We start from the raw sequence: 21,018 nt of genomic DNA, 5'->3' as shown, positions 1-21,018 counted from the left end.
CATCTGGGAAGTGTGAACTCTGTGTGTGGATTTCTGGGGAAGCACATAAAGCCCAGACAATCCCCTGACAGTGTACTGTAGATAGAACTGTTGCAGATAGAAGTAGTCTGGGTTAGAAGCCCTTTGATAGGATTAAGAGGTCTCAATTTATTCTTGTATATCTTTAGTGTTTTTGTTTCATTTTCAAAAGGTTTTGCTGTTAGAAACAGAAATAATGCACTCTAAATAAGAAAGTTACAACAATAATTGTTCTCTTTATTATCATGTAAAATACAGTTGTCAAGAGGTTGAACCCCTAACATTCTTGGGTGTTTCAGTGTGAAACTCCTGCAGAAGCGAGTGAAAAGCAGACGATCCACTGCTTAAAATGACAGGATGGTCCGAATGCTAAAAAGAAAGAAAATGGTCAGCAAAATACAACACAAATGCTATCCACTGCCGTCGTTATTTGAATGTGTGTAAAAATAATTGAGCAAATCGTAAACAGGATTTAAAGCTGAGGTTTGTCTTATATTTATCACATATAAGTGCAATGAGTACTCAGACAGGGCAAGCATCCTTGCACCATCAGCTTTCTTATCATTGGCCCACATTCACAAAGCTCTGTCAAGTTACTTAACATGGTGTGAACCTACTGTAATTGAAGGTCACATTAAGACTAGAGGTGTATCTTCAAAGGACAGTAACATACTGTACTGTTAAGTCATGTTTCATCCCGGAAAAAGCATGGTGTTAACTATAGTGACCATTAGTGAAATACATGCAAACGAGGCATTAGCATAACATTGCATATACACTAAAGTGTGTTACGGTTAATGTGGGTACTTAACATTAGATTATTTAGCTTTAAAAAAAAACATTTTGCTTTCATAAATCTGGTACTATTTTTGGTTCCACCTTTTGCCCCAACTTTGAGCCAGGAGAATTTCATTCTTGACTCTATTAATAAAATTTCCTAACTGCAAAATTGGAGGGGAGCACACGATTTATCTTTTTTGCTTTTAGTGGGATTCCTACTCTGTGATTAATATTGTGCAGTCCTTTTTGCACTGATTTTGCCCAAGATTTACAGCAGGGAGACTTTTGTAAGTTAAACTCTTACATCCGGTTACAATAAAGTGGGTGATTTATCAAAATCTCCAAGCTGCACAACAATTGCATGAAATGTATCAAGAACATATTTTCTTGTTTCAAACCAATGGGATTTTTCTCGTTCAGAAATCTGCTACATAGTCACAAGCTTTGTCCTGGATTTGCACCTACAGTAAGATACTCTGGTTAGTTGTCCCCAAAGCTTTTGGAAGTAGACTAAATTCTGATTTGATAGAATGTTAGATGGGTTGGTCAGCCAATAGTGATAGAGCCAATGTGTAATTGCATTGCCTTATTTATTTGAATGACTTTATAAGGATAACATGAATGTAATTAAACAATGTGTTTCGCATTCGGGGATGAAATCAACATGTACTATAAATTGCAGGGATAATATTGAATACATACAAAGAAACATTTTAGTTTAGTGTGTTCATTGGAAAAGGTGATCATGAAAACAAATTGAGCAGACATTGAGCAAATCAGTAATTTCCTTAAAGATTGTTTTTAAATTGTCATATATGTTTTGCAAACAAATGCATTGTAATAGTGACCCCTGTCCAATGTTTTCCTATGTTCTATTCTCACAAGTTAAAAAGTTAAATAATTCACAAAAATATGGTCCCTGCATATCAGCGGGGACCCTATGAGCACAAGATGCTCTTCCCCTCTTATTCCCTTCTCCCACACACATTGATGGGACTCTCACCCCTGGCAGTTTGGAGGTTAAGCCAGGGTGGATTCTTTGGTGAAAAGGAAGGTTTTGGAGGTATACTATATACAATATAAGAAAGGGGCGCAGAATGTGAGACCCTTTCCGCGCGTAGACCCTCCAGCTTTCAACATGCCTGCCCTCACCCCCTGTTCGTGAATAATGTTAGCTGTTTAACTATTAAGGTTGTCTTTACATTCATTTATTGCTGCTTCTTTTCCTTGTCACAGCTGTCAGCGGGGTTGGCCTGCCAGAATGAGAGAGCCCAGGAGGGTTCAGAAAGTCCTGGGTAAGATGGCGCCCTGTGTTTTTGGGGTGGCTGAATAATTCACCTGCAAAACACGAGCCACGGTTATGTCATTGGGTTCTGAACTATTGACCGGCAGCCTGGCGGGGTGTGTATTTTTGGAGAATTTTATATTTAAATAAAGCTGTGGCCTTGTTGTTCCCCAAATTGTGTCTGGTGTATTCTTGGTGGGGGGGGGGGGGGAGAAGGGGAGAGCGCGGGCCCTTCACGTGCCAATTACTGTATGAAAACACACAGTACATTTTGATTTTGTGGTAAATCATTAAGTGATATAATCAAATAGTAAACTCACCTTTTGCCAGAGCACAAAAGATCAAACCCCTCATTGATTTTCTCAAAAGGCAATCGGTGTGTCACCAGTAAGTCCAGGTCAAACTTTTTTGCCATGTAATCAGAAACTAACTTGGGGACAGCGTCCTTGCTCTTCCAACCTAAAGAAGATTGCAGTTTAGTTACAGCGGTACAGTGTTACACAATGTGTGCAAGACCTATCCAAAGAGAGGTACTGTACATGAGCAACAAGAGGCACACACAGCCAAGGACAGTGACTGGCTTTATAAGGTAAATGTAGCTGACTGACACCTTTATAAAAAAACATGTCAATCATTCTAAAAGGCAAATCACAAGGATATTTTTGACTGCCTCTTTAAGCTTTGAGTCCCAGATTCACTAAACAGAGTTAAATGAGTGAATATAATTCTACGTTAATTGAAACATGAAAAGGTGTTATTTTCCCTGAGTTAACTCTACGTGTACTACGCTATTTGTACGAAGAAATAACTCCTGTCACTAGAATATGGTTAATTGGAGTAATCTTGTATGTTTAACAGGAGATATTTATAAGTGGTGAATAAAAATATCACTTGTAAGCACACGTACAGACAGGTCTGCAACCCTGCCTTACCCAATTATCTCATATTGCATACAATGCTTTCACTGCAGCCAGGGATTCTGGGTAATGACATGCAAATAAGCACTAACAGTATGTCACTTTAGAAATAGCAGTAACACCTACAGTATGACCTTTACACATCAACATCTATTAAGGCAAAAATGCCGTATTTTTGGCAAAAACGAAATAATTATTTTTATGGAGCAATACATAAACGTTTCACCGCTACGAATAAGCATTTTGTACCGTGACCGATGATAATATCGGAACCTGTATCAACATGACGAAATACCTCAGTTTTAGTCATGTTTATGCCATACTGTACATTAAGTGATAATATTTATCAGAACTACGGTAGCGCCAATAAATACTACTCCAGGCTGGCATTAGCCATATATTGTCTATGTATGTAATGGTCAATATTTCGAGCATTTTAAACTGTACATGGGTATGATATCCTAAACCAGTATGGAATAGGTGATCAAATAAAAATAAAACACATTACAGTATATATTAAACCCTTAGTAGCAAAAAGTGGACAGCTAGTCATGGGTTTCCATGACTAGCTGACCATTAACGGCTTACCAGTGGTTAATATTACACAAGGCTGTGTAACATCTTAAGTGTCACATGTGAAGTGTCTGTGGAGTTAAAATCGAAGTTGAATTGGAGGGGAAGAATACAAGAGGAACTAGCACTTTGTCAACTCTTCAACTTTGAGAACTTAGCTTTCTAAATGCTACCATCTAAGCTGCTGTTTAACATTCAGTGCTACACTGCCCTCCTAGACCTGATTTACACACCTGCTCTTTCAACTCCTACTCATATCCTCCAATACCTGGAAACCCTCTCCTCCTAACTTTTTCACCCCACTCCCACCCCCTAATTCTCTTCTCAACCCCCACTCCCACCCCCTAATTCTCTTCTCAACTCTTCTTTCTCTGATCCTCCTTCTTACTGCTGAGATATCTCCCCTAGTTCAGAACCCAGCCATATACACACCTGCGCTCACCCACACCTCCCTGCCTCCTCCCCCCTGCTAATGTTGTTAACACATCTAATTTAATAACAACCAGTCTTAAAACTCATCTCTCAAAAGAAGAATCCCAATAGCCTGCACTCATGGCTACTATCCCACACCCACTCCTACCAACCATTGTAGCCAAGCACTGCCATCTACTGCACTTACTCCCTTACTTTCTCTGTAAATCTCCCAACACACCACTTAGATTGTAAGGTCTCAGTGGCAGGGATTTTCTTTCCTATTGTCTGACTTTGTTGTACTTATAATATTATTATAATTCCCTGTGCTATATTGCCTTGGTAAAGCACAGAGCACACTGTCGGCACTGTATAAATAAAGATATACAAACATACATTAAACTACTACTGTATCCCAGTGCTATGGTTAATGCTTTAATAAAGCAATACAGCAAACAAGGAATTAACCCCTACCACCACCCTCTCTGAGGAAACTACCCAGATCACCTACCTCACCTACTCCACCCCCCCCCCCCCCCCCCCAAAAAAAACTAGACCTAACCCTTTTTTTGTTTGCGCCATCAGGTCTTGAATTTGTTTTTAAGGCTTTTTTTCATGGTTGGGCATTGGCCCTTTATTGGATTGCTTCCAGAGAACTTCAGCCCTGTAGATGAAGATGGCCTTCATCCAGGGTGTGGTAAGTAGCCCGATTTTTATCAGAGGTCAACATAGATTGAGACAGAATTCTACTTGGAAAATAAACCACGCCAGTTGACGCCATTGACCTCCAATTAGTAAGTCCTGCTTGAATACAGAATCTTCCTTAAAGAACTCGTTATTATATAATATTCATGTATTAAAACTGAACTTACTAAGTTTACTGCCAGAAAAATCTGCATAGCTTGCAGCAACTTCTTAAAACTTTAAATAAACTACATTATTTGCACATACAGAATTTAATCAGGTGAAAAACATAGTACCTCAAATGGTGCTGTTATGGGGCACTTTGTGAATTACAGAAGTTCAGCATTAGTGCGGCTTTTTTAACACACAAGAATGAACAATGCTTTACTTTACCTCCAAAGACAGAACCTTTCAGTGTGCGTCCAGTCAACATGATCATTGGATCAAAAGTGATGGTCGTTGATGCAGCAGATACTCCAACTATCACTGTTGTTCCTAATGCAAAGTGACTCGAGTGTAGTGCAGCAGTCTGTGAGAAAATATAAAGCAGTCTATTAAAATACGCAGAATACTATTTATAGACATATAATAATGCAAATGTCACAAAGCATATAGGGCCTCAATCAGAGAAGGTTGATAAAAATTATCGCCATGGCATTTAAAATGCCATTTTTTGGGGGTTGCTATCACGGTATTCAGAAAGCCTCGATTACCTGTGATAGCAAAATTCCCAAAACGGGCGAGTTGCTGCCAGTGAGAGCATCGAGCCTTTGAAAAGGCCTAAACCGGCGATTCATTTCTGCTGCAGAGAGAGCGGCTCTGAGAGAGCCGCCTCCCACAGCGGAAATGTCGCCCGAAAATTATTTATTTAAATATACATTTCTTCATCGTGTGATGTTCAGGGGGTCTCCGGAGCTGAACCGCGTTGGTTTTATGTCCGGGGACCCCCTGCTTCCCGAGATACAGGCACCTTTATGGGGTGCCGGTATCTCCTATGCAAGGAAATGTCCCGGTCACGTGACGCGGGACATTTCAATGCAGAGGGATACCGGCACCCCATAAAGGGGCCTGTATCTTGGGAAGCAGGGGATCCCCGGACATAAAACCAATGCGGTTCAGCTCCGGAGACCCCCTGCACATCTACACTATGAAAGAAATGTATATTAAAAAAACATTTTAATAAACATCAATACACGCCACCCCCTCCGCCCAAACCCATACAGTACAGTAATGGGCAAAATAACTACTATCCAGATATGGATAATAGATTATTTGCCCATTATTAATCACTGCATTAGCATACATAAATAAAGTAAATAAATACAGTTATACTTACCACAACAGCATGTCCCTCTGTCCTCCGTAGCAGGAAAGCATATATACATAATAAAGACATTCTAATGGCCCCTAACCCCTTAATCACCTTAGCGGTTAGTAACCACTATAGTCATTAAGGGGTTAACCCACCCTGACCTGAAACAAACCCGGGAGGCCTAAGCACCCACCCCTGACTGACTATACCCACCCTGTACCCATTGAGTAGTATAGTGGTACATCATACCCATATAATAATAATATGGGCATAATAAGCCTCTATAGCACTCAATGGGCACCCTAATTACAATACATTAATACACAAGACACACAATAATAAAACATAACTAAACTCCAAAAAACCACACTTCACTAAATAAAAACAGTAGCCAGCTAATCCCAATCAATACAAGCAATTACAACATCAACAATGAATTAATTAAACCATTAACCATTCAAAACAATTAATTCCTAAACCAACTCAAAATGAATAGTAACACTAACCAATCAAACCAATTAATTACTACAACATTAATAAATTTAAACATTAAAATACAAAGAAATAAATTCAAACAATATCTGAAATAACCATAAAACGCATTAGCTAACATAGTACAACATTAACTAAAAACGAACACCAATCGCAAACATTTTATTAGCATTAAGCAGGAAAAAAACAAACAATGACATCCGCATAAGAAACTGAAATTACAAAAACCAACAGCAATACCAAGCCAGAAATGCCCCCCAAATATTCTCATAATAATGTATTAATGTGTACCCTAAAGTGGTACAGATTAATATATTATCAGTCAATGTGCCTCCCCAAAAAAATCAAAAAAACACATCCAATGATTAAACCTGTAAAAAGAGACATTTACAAACATTTAATATATTACTTACCATTAGAAGCGGTGGCCCTCCGACTCCTGGGGAAACAGGAAGCTCACGTACCTTGGAGGCCTCCAACAGCATCCGATGCCATCCGCCATGAAGATCCGGATCCGGTACCCAAATCTTCTTTTTTCTTTCTTTAATCACCTTCTTCTATCTTCATCTGTCATCATTTCTTGATCTTCTTTATCTTCTTTCTTCATCTGTCAATCCAAAAAGTACCATGGTAAATCCCAACCGATGTTGTCTCGTCATCTTCTTGGGCTCAAATGAGGCGTCACGGCCTTAAATAGGGCTTGTGACGTCACATTTAGCCTCAAAATGGTTAACAGCCACCTGATTGGCTGTTAAAACCATGTTCCGACTTTAATTTAATTTTTTTTACATGACGTCACTTAAAGGGAATGATGTCAGCCAATCAGAATGACTGTGCTTCATTTGCCTTTAAGATGACGTCACGAAGCCGGCGTCACATGGTATTTCAGCCAATCAGATCACGGGGACCAATTCCAGACTCTGATTGGCTGAAATACCATGTGACGCCGGCCATCTTGGCTTTAGTGACGTCATCTTAAAGGCAAATGAAGCACAGCCATTCTGATTGGCTGGCATCATTCCCTTTAAGTGACGTCATGTAAAAAAAAAATAATAAAGTCGGAACATGGTTTTAACAGCCAATCAGGTGGCTGTTAACCATTTTGAGGCTAAATGTGATGTCACAAGCCCTATTTAAGGCCGTGACGCCTCATTTGAGCCCAAGAAGACGACGAGACAACATCGGTTGGGATTTACCATGGTGCTTTTTGGATTGACAGATGAAGATAGAAGATAAAGAAGATCAAGAAATGATGACAGATGAAGATAGAAGAAGGTGATTAAAGAAAGAAAAAAGAAGATTTGGGTACCTGATCCGGATCTTCATGGCGGATGGCATCGGATGCTGTTGGAGGCCTTCAAGGTACGTGAGCTTCCTGTTTCCCCGGGAGTCGGAGGGCCATCGCTTCTAATGGTAAGTAATATATTGAATGTTTGTAAATGTCTCTTTTTACAGGTTTTTTCATTGGATGTGTTTTTTTGATTTTTTGGGGGAGGCACATTGACTGATAATATATTAATCTGTACCACTTTAGGGTACAGATTAATACATTATTATGAAAATATTTGGGGGGCATTTCTGGCTTGGTATTGTTGTTGGTTTTTGTAATTTCAGTTTCTAACGTGGATGTCTTTGTTTGTTTTTTTCCTGCTTAATGCTAATAAAATGTTTGAGATTGGTGTTCGTTTTTAGTTAATGTTGTATTATGTTAGATAATGCGTTTTATGGTTATTTCAGATATTGTTTGAATTCATTTCTTTGTATTTTAATGTTTAAATTCATTTATGTTGTAGTAATTAATTGGTTTGATTGGTTAGTGTTACTATTCATTTTGAGTTGGTTTAGGAATTAAATGTTTTGATTGGTTAATGGTTTAATTAATTCATTGTTGATGTTGTTATTGCTTGTATTGAATGGATTAGCTGGCTACTGTTTTTATTTAGTGAAGTGTGGTTTTTTGGAGTTTAGTTATGTTTTATTATTGTGTGTCTTGTGTATTAATGTATTGTAATTAGGGTGCCCATTGAGTGCTATAGAGGCTTATCATGCCCATATTATTATTATATGGGTATGATGTACCACTATACTACTCAATGGGTGCAGGGTGGGTATAGTCAGTCAAGGGTGGGTGTTTGGGCCTCACGGATGGGTGAAGGGGGTATTAGCCTTAAGGATGGGTGTCTAGACCTTGCGGGTGGGTAGCAGTTGGTTTAACCCCTTATTACCTTAGCGGTATGAACCGCTAAAGTAATGAAGGGGTTAAGTCCCCCCGTAACTCCCTCTGCTCCGCCTAAACAGCCACTAAGGGCCAAATCCCCCTTCACCCACCCTCGCTAGCCACAGTAAGCCTGGCATGGGTGTTTAACCCCTTCATTGCCTTAGCGGTTAGCCGCTAAGCTAATGAAGTTGCTGTAAATGCATTTTTCCTGCATCGGATGCATGCCGATTGCTGGTATTAATGGCTATCAGCTCTGGAGACCCCCAGCATCAATCCGAGGCAGGAAAAGGGCCTGATTTTTTCTAAGTCCCAACATATCGCAGCTCATCGAGGCATCTCCCCACCAATTTACCTAAATTTTGAGGTGAATTGGATTTGGGGAGAAGATCGCCTTTTAGGGTTGTGATAGGCGGCGACAGTCGACTCGCGGGTACTAGAATCACACGAGTTTATGATCCTTCCGAAAATGGTCGATAAGCGGCTGATCACCGCTCAATTGGCGATTTTCTTTTGATCATAAGATTTTGCGTCGATACAAGCCGTTATCGAGCACTTATCGAGGCTTACTGAATACGAGTAGCCATTTTGGTCGATAAGTGCTTGATAAGGGCCTTATCGAGGCTTTCTGAATGAGGCCCATAGTATGATATCTTACAGTATTTCTGCAAATTTATAGTTGTCATTTTCACAGTACAGTAAGTCATTGAATCTGATGTTAAAGATCTATTATAGTATATCATTTAGATCTACATTTGGACTTGTACCTCAAATGTTAAAATTGACCATTTAAAATGTCGATTAAAGATTTCCTGGGGCCCAGGACTAGCGTTTTGACTGGGTGTTCCCCCCCTCCTGTGTGAAATCTCCCATGTTAGCTGTCCCGTGATCCCCCCCACCTCACATCTTGCAAGCCCATTCCTTTATTCCTCCCCTCTCCCCGTATATTTTTCTCCCCCTGTCAAACTCTTACCCTCCTTTCTTCATCACTCACTTTCCCCCCATTCACCCCTCTCTCTCTTCCTCACCCCCTCTCACTCTCCCACCCCCCTCCACTATCACTCAATCATGCTTCCTCAACCCCCCTGCCCTCTAACACTCATTCCCTCCTCCCATCTTGGTGACACACATACACACACACACACACAATTCCCCCCAATACGCATACTTCCCCCAATAATACCCACACAACACTACCCTCCCTCAAATATATACAACACAACCCTCCCCCAAATTCATACTTACAACAGCACCCCTCAAATACATATAACATTACCACCCCAAATACATACTTACACTACAACCACAAATACATACCCATGCTACCCCACACAAATACATACTTACACTACCCCCCAAAAATACATACATACACTAACACCCCAAAAACATACCCACACTACCCTTCCCAAATACATATACTACCCCCAAATACATACTTGCACTGCCACCACAAATACATACCCAATCTACCTCTCAGAAATACATACTTGCACTACCCCAAAAAAATATGTACTTACACTATCCCCCCAGATACATACTTGCACTAGCCCCCCAACTCCCCCCCCCCCCCCACCCAATACATACACTTACCTTGGGGATGGTCTCAGGCCGTCGGCTTTTCCCTGATGCTGAGGGCCTGCCTCTCCCTCCAGCGCCGGGCCTCTCTCTCATGCCGGTGGCTGTGGGAGGCCCGGCTGGCCGGTGCTGGAAGCTGGGCCTTACCAGATGTCAGCCCACCTTCTGCATCTGGCTTCTGGGCCTCTGGTTGCTGCTGGGCCCCGGCTCTCTCCCATGCTGCAGGCCTGTCTCTCTCTCCCATGTTCTTCGGGTCTCCCTCACTCTCATGCGCCGAGCCTCTCTCATGCCAGTGCATGCTGGAAGCTGGTCTCATAATGAAGAAGAGGCCCGACGCGGGAGAGTGAGGGAGTGAGGGATGCCCATAGCAGTGTGTGAGAGAGATGCAGGCCCGCAGCAGGGGAGAGAGTCGGGGCCTGGTGGCAACTAGAGGCCCGTCTGCAGGAAATAAAGTTGGGCCCGCTCCTGCAGCCACTGGGCCCGGGACACATGTCCCGGCACTCCCACCCTGTTAGCGGCCCTGCTTAGGGCCCTTTAGGTATATCATGTTGCCTTCCACTACAGAATGTGAACTTAATCCATAGACACCGATAGTTACATACAGTATGTCTGCTTTGAGATTAAAAGTAAATAATTCAATTTTAAACTATTTTAAACTAATTTATCGGATTTGTCATCACTTCTTCAGCACACAGTCTACAGTATGATTACATACCTCTAAACTGTGTGATAGAGAATTAGCATGGTGTACCTTTATTAAGAGACCACATGTTTCTAGATAAATGCAGTACACTGCAAAGAAAAAGAGGGACTTTTACCTGATCAAACATTGCCCGCTAGGAAGCGTCTCTGTAGTGTTTTGGCATTAGCGACTGGCTCACTGGCAGAAAAGACCATTTGCCTTTAATAATACGGTTTATATATTTTTTGTGTGCCTATAAATATTTTTCTATCTTCCACTAGAAACTATTTCTGATTTCTTTCTGCAGGCAAAAGTATTTAAAGCAAAAGCATTTAAGTTTTAAAATGAATGAAAATGAAACTAAGAGATAACTACTCTGCTGTTAACTTCATTCTGTTACTACTTCATGAAGAATATATGTTTATATTAAATATGTTTAACTTATTATTACATTACTGCATGTGGAGGATTTTCCTGAAAATTGTCCTTATCTTCTGTATAAATACAATTATTAGCTAAGTTCCCAGAGATATATTAGTCAGGGCAACTTATTAATGGTAACTAGTTAAGAAGTAAAGGAGGTGGGAAGAAAGGCTGAGGAAAACAGATGAATAAAAGTTGCAACAGAGCTAGCGATATCTGGATCTAATTAACAGTCTAACCAAGTCAATTGCACATACAGTACTATCCTAGACTACAATGGAAGAGGAGCTATTCTGCTGTACAAAATTAAACCTTCACATTTTGCACACATACCATACTTTCAATGAGACCGATGCATTCAAATACATAGTCCAGTCCACCACCAGTCTGTTCAAGAAGCACTTGCTCAATAGGTTGGTTGTAATCCTTGGGGTTGATGCAATCAGTTACTCCTAATTCTTTAGCCTTATCAAACTTGTCCTTGTTGATGTCCACTCCAATGATACGGGAAGCACCGGCTATCTTACAGCCTATGACAGCTGCAAGCCCAACACCTCCTAAACCAAACACAGCACAGGTCGATCCAGGATGCACCTGCAGAAATATACACACATGAAGTATGAGATTCATTTTCATTTTAGGGTTGATTCTTTACTTTGTATGAAGGCCGTTGAGCCCATATTTATAAAGCAGTGCTCTGCAATTAGACATCTTCCATTGATGGAAAACAACCTTTGGTGCATTCAAGTGTATGGTCCTGAACTAGTCCTTTAGGTTTTCGAAGTTTTCTTCTAGAAGAGCATCACTTAGTACATATGACCCTAGATCTGTTATGAAGATTTGTACAAGAATGCACAGTATATAGACTGTGATATGATCACTGTCCTCTAGGGACTGGAACAGTGCAGTAAGTGTGCTTTCCTGTCTACAGAGAGTTAATTCCTCAAAGAGAAGCCAGCAGCTGCTAACTAATGGAGATAATCAGCCTGATCTGAGTTAACAAGGAAGTGGTTTAAAAGAAAGACTGAAAGTTGCTGTGCTGAGAGACTGTTTTCCCCAGAGAACGGGGGAGATAGAAGGGCTCCCCAGCTGCGGAAGCTGGTAGAGAGGACCTACAGAGGATTTTTTCTGGGCTCAACGTGGGGCTGAGTTACCCTAGGAAGAAAGGATGACAAGGCCGTGCTGAAGCTGGAACGTCTGCTCCAAAGACTCTAAAATCACTTTATTGTTGTATGCAGAGACTGTTACATTGTTGCTTATGCCAGGGCATGGTTAGGGGGTGGGAACCAGCTTAGCTGGCCATCCAAGTAGTGAGGGCAACCGCTACGGTGTAGTTAGCTTTCCCTAAAGGGAATAGGTATTTATTTTATCATTTCTTTTGGCCTTAAAGGGGACAGGGGCCCTATTGTTTATTTTGTCTGCTGGTTAATAAACCAACTCGGTTCAGCTTTATCCTCTGCCTAAGCTTCTTGCTGACCCTGCCGCGAGGCCGTCCTGCTCCAAGACCAAGATCTAATCTTTACACATGATTGGATTAGTTATGAATCAGCACAGGTTTATGAAATACACTATTTGAAATGCATTTTTGTTGAAATAGTAAATGATCCTACAGGTGTAGAGGCATAAATAAATAAGTTATAGAGGTTATTACCATTAGTAGTAATTACTGTTTCAGAGGCAAAATGTCAAATGTTTCGTCAATATCTTGTTTATGTATAGCAATTCACTGTTAGATACCATATGTACAGACAATTTTATTATTTTCAGTTGTTTCTTTTATTCATAGATAATAATAATAATAATAATAATAATAATAATAATAATAATAATAATAATAATAATTGTGGCTTTCTGTTTTATACTACTTATGTACAGTGTATGAAGTGTAGTACTGTAAATCACTTTTAACAATTAACAACATGATAATACCACAAAGTGCCATATTTACTAAGAAGCAGCAAGGCACAATATGGATCATTTACATCGGACGTCTTATGGATTAGCACAATGTAATAAATGTTGCCCAAAATGTTTATTCTTACATTTTCTTTATTTCTATTTGAAGGCCTTTGCAATTCGGTCTCCGTATATTCCTCTCTCTGTCCTCCTATGAGATCTTCTACTCTTGTATTTTATCCTTCTCCCTCATTACATTTCTCTCTCTGGGTCCTATTCAATATGCTTTGCAATTCTTTTCTTTAGGTCAGGAAGATTTCAGCTCCATTCATATCCTTTTTGAGCTACTGTACACCTTGCAAGCCAAATCAGTTGATATGTAACTTCTATATCCAATGTTTTAGGCTAGTACATAATGCAAACAGAAAACATGCATAATAATAATACCTTAGCAGTATTTAAAGCAGACCCGTATCCAGTGGAGAAGCCACAGCCAATGAGACAGGCATTCGGAGGTGCGTCATCATCAATTTTGACAGCTGAGATTTCATTTACAACAGTGTATTCGGTAAAGGTGCTTGTGTTCATGAAGTGATAGATCTGCTTCCCTTTGCAGGTAAATCTGCTAGTGCCGTCACTCATCAGTCCTTTGGATTTGCCTGTCCTGTTATGACATTCAGTATAAAAACTTTGTAAGCAGGTCATTACATAGGAGAATTTAGGAACATAACATCCTTACAGGAATTATTTCCAAAGGCTAAGAGCTGGTTTTATATTAACACACACACTAAGTCCCAAATAGCTTATTCACTAATTGTGAGGTAGAGTAAGGTAATGTGATGTCGTTGTTTGCAAATGCACGAAGATAAGAGCAAACACGGGTCATGGATAATGAGTTAGTTTATCGTAATATTCTGAATGATCATACAGGAGTGTCTCAAGAGACTCTGCAAGGGGAGGGCCCTTGCAGCCTTTTTATACACATATGAGTTTTTGTCTAAAACAAGTTGCTAGGTAGAATACAATATCTCCTCTTTATTCTAAACCAATCATTATAAAGGTCACTAAATAAGTAAAAATTGGGTTAAAACATCTTAATACAATGAACAAGGTATATTAGGATACAATTTTATCTCTAAGTCTGAATATACTGCAGAATACATGCTTCCCCCTCATTTCTGAGCATTGAGCCATAGGCTGATTTTGTCCTTGAGTTTCCTGGTAGCCAACCTGATACACTCGCAAAATGCACATTCTTTCACAAACGTATGAAAACGAATGATTGCAGGAACACAGCATGGGACACAAGACACAGACTTGTGAAGACAAAGACAGACAAAATGGAGACGAAATAGATTCTGCACACCACCAACAACCTCATCTTCAGAGACCCCCCAGTCCATTTCATACATATGTCATCCATTTCTACAGTAGTGTTCATTTCAACAATATTAGATTAACAGTGACTTGCCCCAGTTAAAGAAGAGGTGTTTCTGCGTACAGTACTAAACTTAATTTACATCTGCATTTACTAATAGGCCAATACTATCTTTAATATCTACTCAAATGTAGAAAATATTATTTAATAGAGTTATGTGAATTTCTTCAAATTGCATTTATGAAAATGTTCACAATCAGTTTTGCTTTCAATAAATGATTTTCATTTCTAATTTTCACCAGAATCCTACCTCATTTTTCATGGAATATTCCCTAAATAAGTAGTGTAGAATTTTTCTGAGAAATCAGAAATATAGAACCAGTTATGAGAGTGTCTGCCATTCGCTTCTTTGAGTTTGGTGTGGTGTGTGAGTAGAACCCAAAGGGTGTTGATAGAGAGTACAATAAATAAAGTTTATTTTTTATTATTTATGGTTCTAAATTATAATCCTATAGTTATTAATACAGTAAAAAACTTGTTATCTGGCATTAAACAACCAACAAGCTTTAGTATTTGGAATGTCTGCTATATCTCCATACAAATCTTCAATGTAGTAACCGGAATCTATGCCAAAGCTATGCAGCACCTCCAGATCGCTCCAAATATTTCAAAGTGCAGTTGAATGTTTTCAACAGTATTACAGTAGCATAAGTACTTGATTGTTGAGTACCTGTATACTACAGTATTTTATATTTTGGCCCTCATTTTGTAAGGTGTGATAAGCACAGAGGATGTGTTAAATCATAAAAAACCCCATTAAAGTCAATGGTCTTTTCATGCGATAACACGACATCTGCGCATATCACAACTTACACAATAAGGCCTCGGTCCCGCTGCGCTCGTTGGCGCGGGCGGCAATGTAGCGAGTTCCCCACCAGCAGGGGAATCCTCGCGAGCTGGTCCCGGTCCCCACTGGCTGCACAGCTGACTACACGCTGTCGCGCGTCAGCCGCTGGAGACACCACAGAATGGTGTTTCCTAGCTTCGACGCGTGACGTGTGTGGCTTTGAGCCAATGGGGAGGGGAGGCTTCGGGAGGAGGAGAGGCTTCGGGGAGCGGGGAGGAGTGTGGAGTGAAAGCAGGTGAGTGCCTTTCTCTGTGTGTGTGTATGTGTTTGCCTGTCTGTGTGTGTGTATGTGTTTGCCTGTCTGTGTGTGTATGTGTGTGCCTGAGTGCCTGTGTGTGTGTGTGTGTGTGTATGAGTGCGTGAGTGCCTGCCTGTGTGTGTGTGTGCGCGTGTGTGTGTGTATGTGTATATGAATGAGTGCCTGCGTGTGTGTGTTTAAACTTACTTTCCAGCTCCAGCCCGAGTCCGTGGAGGGAGGGGGGGGGAGAGTAGCGGGTCCCTCCGCTCAAGCCACGCCCCCCCTCCCTGTCAAACCGCCCACCACCCGCCCACCTCCCGCTCCGGCTCCCGCTCCCTACAGACCGCATACCGCACCGCCTGTCAGCAGTGCGGGTGCGCTGACTCTGGGAGCGGGGCCTTAGCCTAAGTGTCACGGATGCTCACTACAACCTGGACTGGACCGCGGGGCTGCAGTGGGAAAGATATATAACCACCACCCTAAGTCACGGGGAAAGGTCCGGATTGCAGGGCCGTGAACGTATAGCCGGGTCAGGGTAGGAGAGTGGAGAGGGTAGTGGGTACTTGCCTATGGTCCGGGGTTAGTGCCGGTACCTTTAAATGGTGCACGCGCGTGCCGCGCGCGTGTCCGAGACTGGAGCGTGACACGCCGGGATGCGCACGCGGACGGGACCCACTGCGCACTGCTGGAAGACGGGGGCAACGCGCCGATGGAGCGGTACGGCGGAGGAGCGGGGAATGCGACCACGTAGGCCGCCACGGTGGGTGGTGGATGCCAGCAGGTAGGAAGGCGCGAGGACCGGAGGTGCGGTCCTGACAATAAAAGCCTTTATACTTTATAATGTATTGTAATTCCTCGAAAATGTGTATTATAAGTATGGTTTTGTTTAACTATTTGTTAACCAAATTTTTTGCCTATCCGGTACCTCTCCGTTCCGGCACTTACTGGATAACAAAACTTTTAAATGTGGTTAGTTAAAGTTATATCGTTAGAGTTATATTTTGTGGTACGGTTAAAGTAGTTGTATAATAATAGGTATAGTTAAAGTTATAGTTAATTTATTTCTTTTGCACATCACTTTAGGATAAAGCAGGAAAGGAAGCCCAGATCCACCAGGTCCAATACAGCCACTACTTATACTACCATATCCGCAACAGCAGCAGCATTAGTGGAAGAAGTGGAGCGGGCACTTTGTAACTCATTCCTTCAAGCCCATCCAGCAGTAGTGCCTACAGATAGCTACAGCTGTTAGTCAGGAGTACAGAGACTGAAGGACGTTTCTTCCTCAACTTCATTAGAGCCAATGTCTGAGTTTTGGTAGCAGCAAGAATCATGCCAGTGGCATAACGTCACATTTTTGGAAGTTGTTTTTACAAATTATTCGTTTTGAGGTAACGGGATTTAACTGAGTTATGTGGATCTGGGGCTCTCTTGCTGCCCAGGTTAACTTCTTTGACTTCAGCTAACATTTGTATTCTGATGATACACAACTTTATTTATCTGTATTTAACCTTACACTCAGTTCAGTAAAAACTAGGCCCTATTTTTCCCTTCTCCATTTCAGTCAACACACCTAGTATCAACCCAGTCTTGTTGGTTCCTTGCCTGTGAATTACACCCAACTCCCCCTTCTCTTCCTCCACTCATCTAAATCTCTTATTACATCTTGCCATTACATCCTCCACAACATTGCAAATAAACGTGTAGGGGGTTCCCCTGGCTACTATTTTACCTAATGGGCTGGCATTAAACCCTGGTACTATCAGGTTGCCAGTAGTTATCATGGGATTTCCCCCTTCACTTTTGGTACTGCACTTGAGTGACAGCAGCGGGTGGTACATCCTGTTTTAACTGGGACAACGGGTGTCCGCCTTCTGGCTGCCCTTAAGTGTGAGGTTGTTCCTTCCCTCTGAGGAAGGCAGGTCACAAAACTGGGAGCCTGAGATTGGGGCCTTTCCATGTGTTCTTCCCTGCGGGGAGGAGTGAGTGTGGACCAATACCTCTGCCTCCGCTACAGAGATGGGAAAGAGCTAGGATGGCTGCGGGTGCCCTTGGCCTGTAGTGTTGGTCCAGGGACCATCTTCAGTGATAACTGAGCCAAGAGACTGTATCCAGCAGAAGACTACTGAGCCCCTGTTGTGTTACTGCAGACCGTAGTAATAAAACGTTCCTGGTTGCGATATACCTCCGGCCTGGTGTGTGATCTAACTGGGGGGAGAGGTAATCAGTTCTACCGTGGGAGATCATCTCTATATCCATGGAGCCTACGGTGGATGGAGGTGCTGCACTGCTAAGTATTATGTGGGGTATGAACCCCAGAAGCCTGTTCCTGTGTCCCCCAGTCATCGCGGACGACTCGGCCCTCCTGTTGCCATCAGGTGTATGCACCACACAGCCCGTAATGGCCCCTATCTGCGATTGGGGGGGGGGAGGAACACTGTTATAAACATAATACTGATTCATTCTTCTAATCCAAAACATAAATGAATTAGACATGGCACAGGAGATGCTGTATTTTGGCACTATATGCTATATGTCTAGGGTGACCAGATGTCCCGGTTCAGCCTGGACATGCCCGTTTTTTTAATGTCTGTCCCGACTGCCCGGCATTCTTTAAAATGTCCCGTTTTTTGTGTGGCTGTCCCGGTTTTGATCATCAGAGCAGGGGGGGTGGCAGCAGAGAGCAAGAATGCAGGAAGGAGAGCAGGAGGAGAGTGGAGGCCTGGTCTGAGCTGCAGAGGGTGGAGGTGGGGTTATCTGCAGAGAGTGGGGGTGGGGTTGGTATCACGGAGCCCCAACAGTGACAACTTCCGATGTCTGCTACCAAGGCTCAAGAGGGCTTCTCACCCACCCCCACTCATGTTCCACAGTGACAGATAGGGACACACACTCACACTCACTCACTATAGGGAGACAGAAACACAGAATGGGGAGAGAGACACACAGCATGGAGAGGGAGAGCGAGAGAGAGAGACAGACAGCATGGGGAAGAGAGACACACACACAGCATGGGGAAAGAGACACACACACAGCATGGGGAGAGAGGCACAGCATGGGGAGAGAGAGAGACACATACTGCATGGGGAGAGAGAGTGGGAGAGCGAGCGAGAGCAAGCGAGAGAGAGAGAGACAGCATGGGGAAAGAGAGACACACACACCGCATGGGGAGAGAGACACACACAGCATTTGGAGATACACACAGCATTTGGAGAGACACACAGCATGGGGAGAGACACACAGCATAGGGAGAGACAGACCTACATAAGCATAGGGACACACACACAGCATGGGGAGAGAGACACACAGCATGGGGGAGAGACACACACAGCATGGTGAGAGAGACACATACAGCATGGGGAGAGAGAGAGACATACATAAGGCAATGGGAGAGAGACACACACAGAATGGGGAGAGAGAGACACACACAGAATGGGGAGAGAGAGACACACACACAGCATGGGGAGAGAGACAGAGACACGCACAGCATGGGGAGAGAGAGAGACACACAGCATGGGAAGAGAGAGAGAGACACATGCAGCATGGGGGGAGAGAGATATGCATAAGGCAATGGGAGAGAGACACACACAGCATGGGGAGAGGCACACACAGCATGGGGAGAGAGTGTCACACACAGCATGGGGAGAGAGTGTCACACACAGCATGGGGAGAGAGTGTCACACACAAGGCATGGGGGGGGGAGAGAGAGAGAGAGACACACACAAGGTACGGGGAGAGAGAGACACATACAGCATTGGGATAGAGACACACATACAGCATGGGGAGGGAGGGAGACACACAGCATGGGGAGAGAGACACATACAGCATGGGGAGAGAGAGACACAAACACAGCATGGAGTGAGAGACACCCACAGCATGGGGAGAGACACACAGCATGGAGAGACACACACAGCATGGGGAGAGAGAGACCTACATAAGGCACAGGGACACACACACACAGCAGGGGGAGAGACACACACAGCATGGGGAGAGAGAGAGGCACACACACACATCATGGGGAGAGAGACACATACAGCATAGGGAGAGAGAGAGACACATACAGCATGGGGGGGGGGGCATACATAAATAAGGCAATGGGAGAGAGACACACACAGAATGGGGGGGAGAGAGAGAGAGAGAGACACACACAGCATGGGGAGGGAAACACACAGCATGGGGAGAGAGAGGCACATCCAGCATGGGGAGAGAGAGAGACACATACAGCATGGGGGAGAGAGACATACATAAGGCAATGGGAGAGAGACACACACAGAATGGGGAGAGAGAGACACACACACAGAATGGGGAGAGACAGAGACACACACAGCATGGGGAGAGGCACACACAGCATGGGGAGAGAGTGTCACACACAAGGCATGGGGAGAGAGAGACACACACAGCATGGGGAGAGAGACACACACACATCATGGGGAGAGAGACACACATACAGCATGGGGAGAGAGACACACCGCATGGGGAGAGAGACACACAAACACAGCATGGAGAGAGAGAGACACACACAGCATGGGGAGGGAGAGACGCACAACATGGGGAGGGAAATACACAGCATGGGGAGAGAGAGAGAGACACAGCATGGTGAGAGAGAGAGAGAGAGACACACACAGCATGGGGAGAGAGACACATACAGCATGGAGAGAGAGAGACACAAACATAGCATGGAGAGGGAGAGATACACACATCATGGGGAGAGAGAGACACACAGCATGGGGAGGGAGACATTATGTTATTACTGCGGATCCTCCGAGCATCTGGTCCGTGAGTGCCCACTACGCCCGGGAAATGACCAAACCCAGTGAGTAGGAGGGACTCTCCCTGGGTGCTAAATCTCCTTGTCCCATTTCCAGGAAGGAACTTCCAAAAAAATTAACCATTCCTGTCTCTCTCTCGGGTCACACCTTTCGTACCTCCACTGCGGCATTTATCGCGGGAGGAAAATTCATGGACCAAACCTTCTCTGAACAGAACCAGATTCCCCTCGTTAGGAAGAAGTCTCCCATTGCCTTGGTCGGGATCGACGAACATCCGCTCACCCCGACAAACATTTCCTTGGAGACTTGCCCCATCACCCTTTCCTCTCATTCCCACAAGGAGACCTTGGCCTTTGATGTAATCCACGCTCCTGGAACTCCAGTCACTCTCGGCTTACCTTGGTTGCAGAAGCACAATCCTCTCATCAACTGGACATCCCAAGATCCTATTGCTTGGAGGTCG

The 21,018-nt window shown here is 43.1% G+C and overlaps 1 protein-coding gene across 1 annotated transcript in view; it reads right to left on the bottom strand.

The window, feature by feature from the left end:
• Positions 1-234: 234 nt before the first annotated feature.
• LOC142499654 (alcohol dehydrogenase 1-like) overlaps positions 235-21,018 on the bottom strand; it is a 36,263-nt gene continuing 15,479 nt past the window's right edge. The window contains exons 5-9 of the mRNA XM_075609340.1: positions 13,714-13,930; positions 11,704-11,964; positions 5,062-5,197; positions 2,404-2,542; positions 235-387 (exon numbers count right to left, since the gene is read on the bottom strand). Coding sequence (XP_075465455.1) covers positions 363-387; positions 2,404-2,542; positions 5,062-5,197; positions 11,704-11,964; positions 13,714-13,930 — 778 coding nt within the window. The 3' untranslated portion in view covers positions 235-362. The remainder of the gene's footprint in view (positions 388-2,403; positions 2,543-5,061; positions 5,198-11,703; positions 11,965-13,713; positions 13,931-21,018) is intronic.

The sequence above is a fragment of the Ascaphus truei genome, chromosome 1 (assembly GCF_040206685.1).
Source record: "Ascaphus truei isolate aAscTru1 chromosome 1, aAscTru1.hap1, whole genome shotgun sequence".
NCBI classification, from domain to species: domain Eukaryota; kingdom Metazoa; phylum Chordata; class Amphibia; order Anura; family Ascaphidae; genus Ascaphus; species Ascaphus truei.
This window is presented reverse-complemented; position numbering and strand designations above follow the sequence as displayed.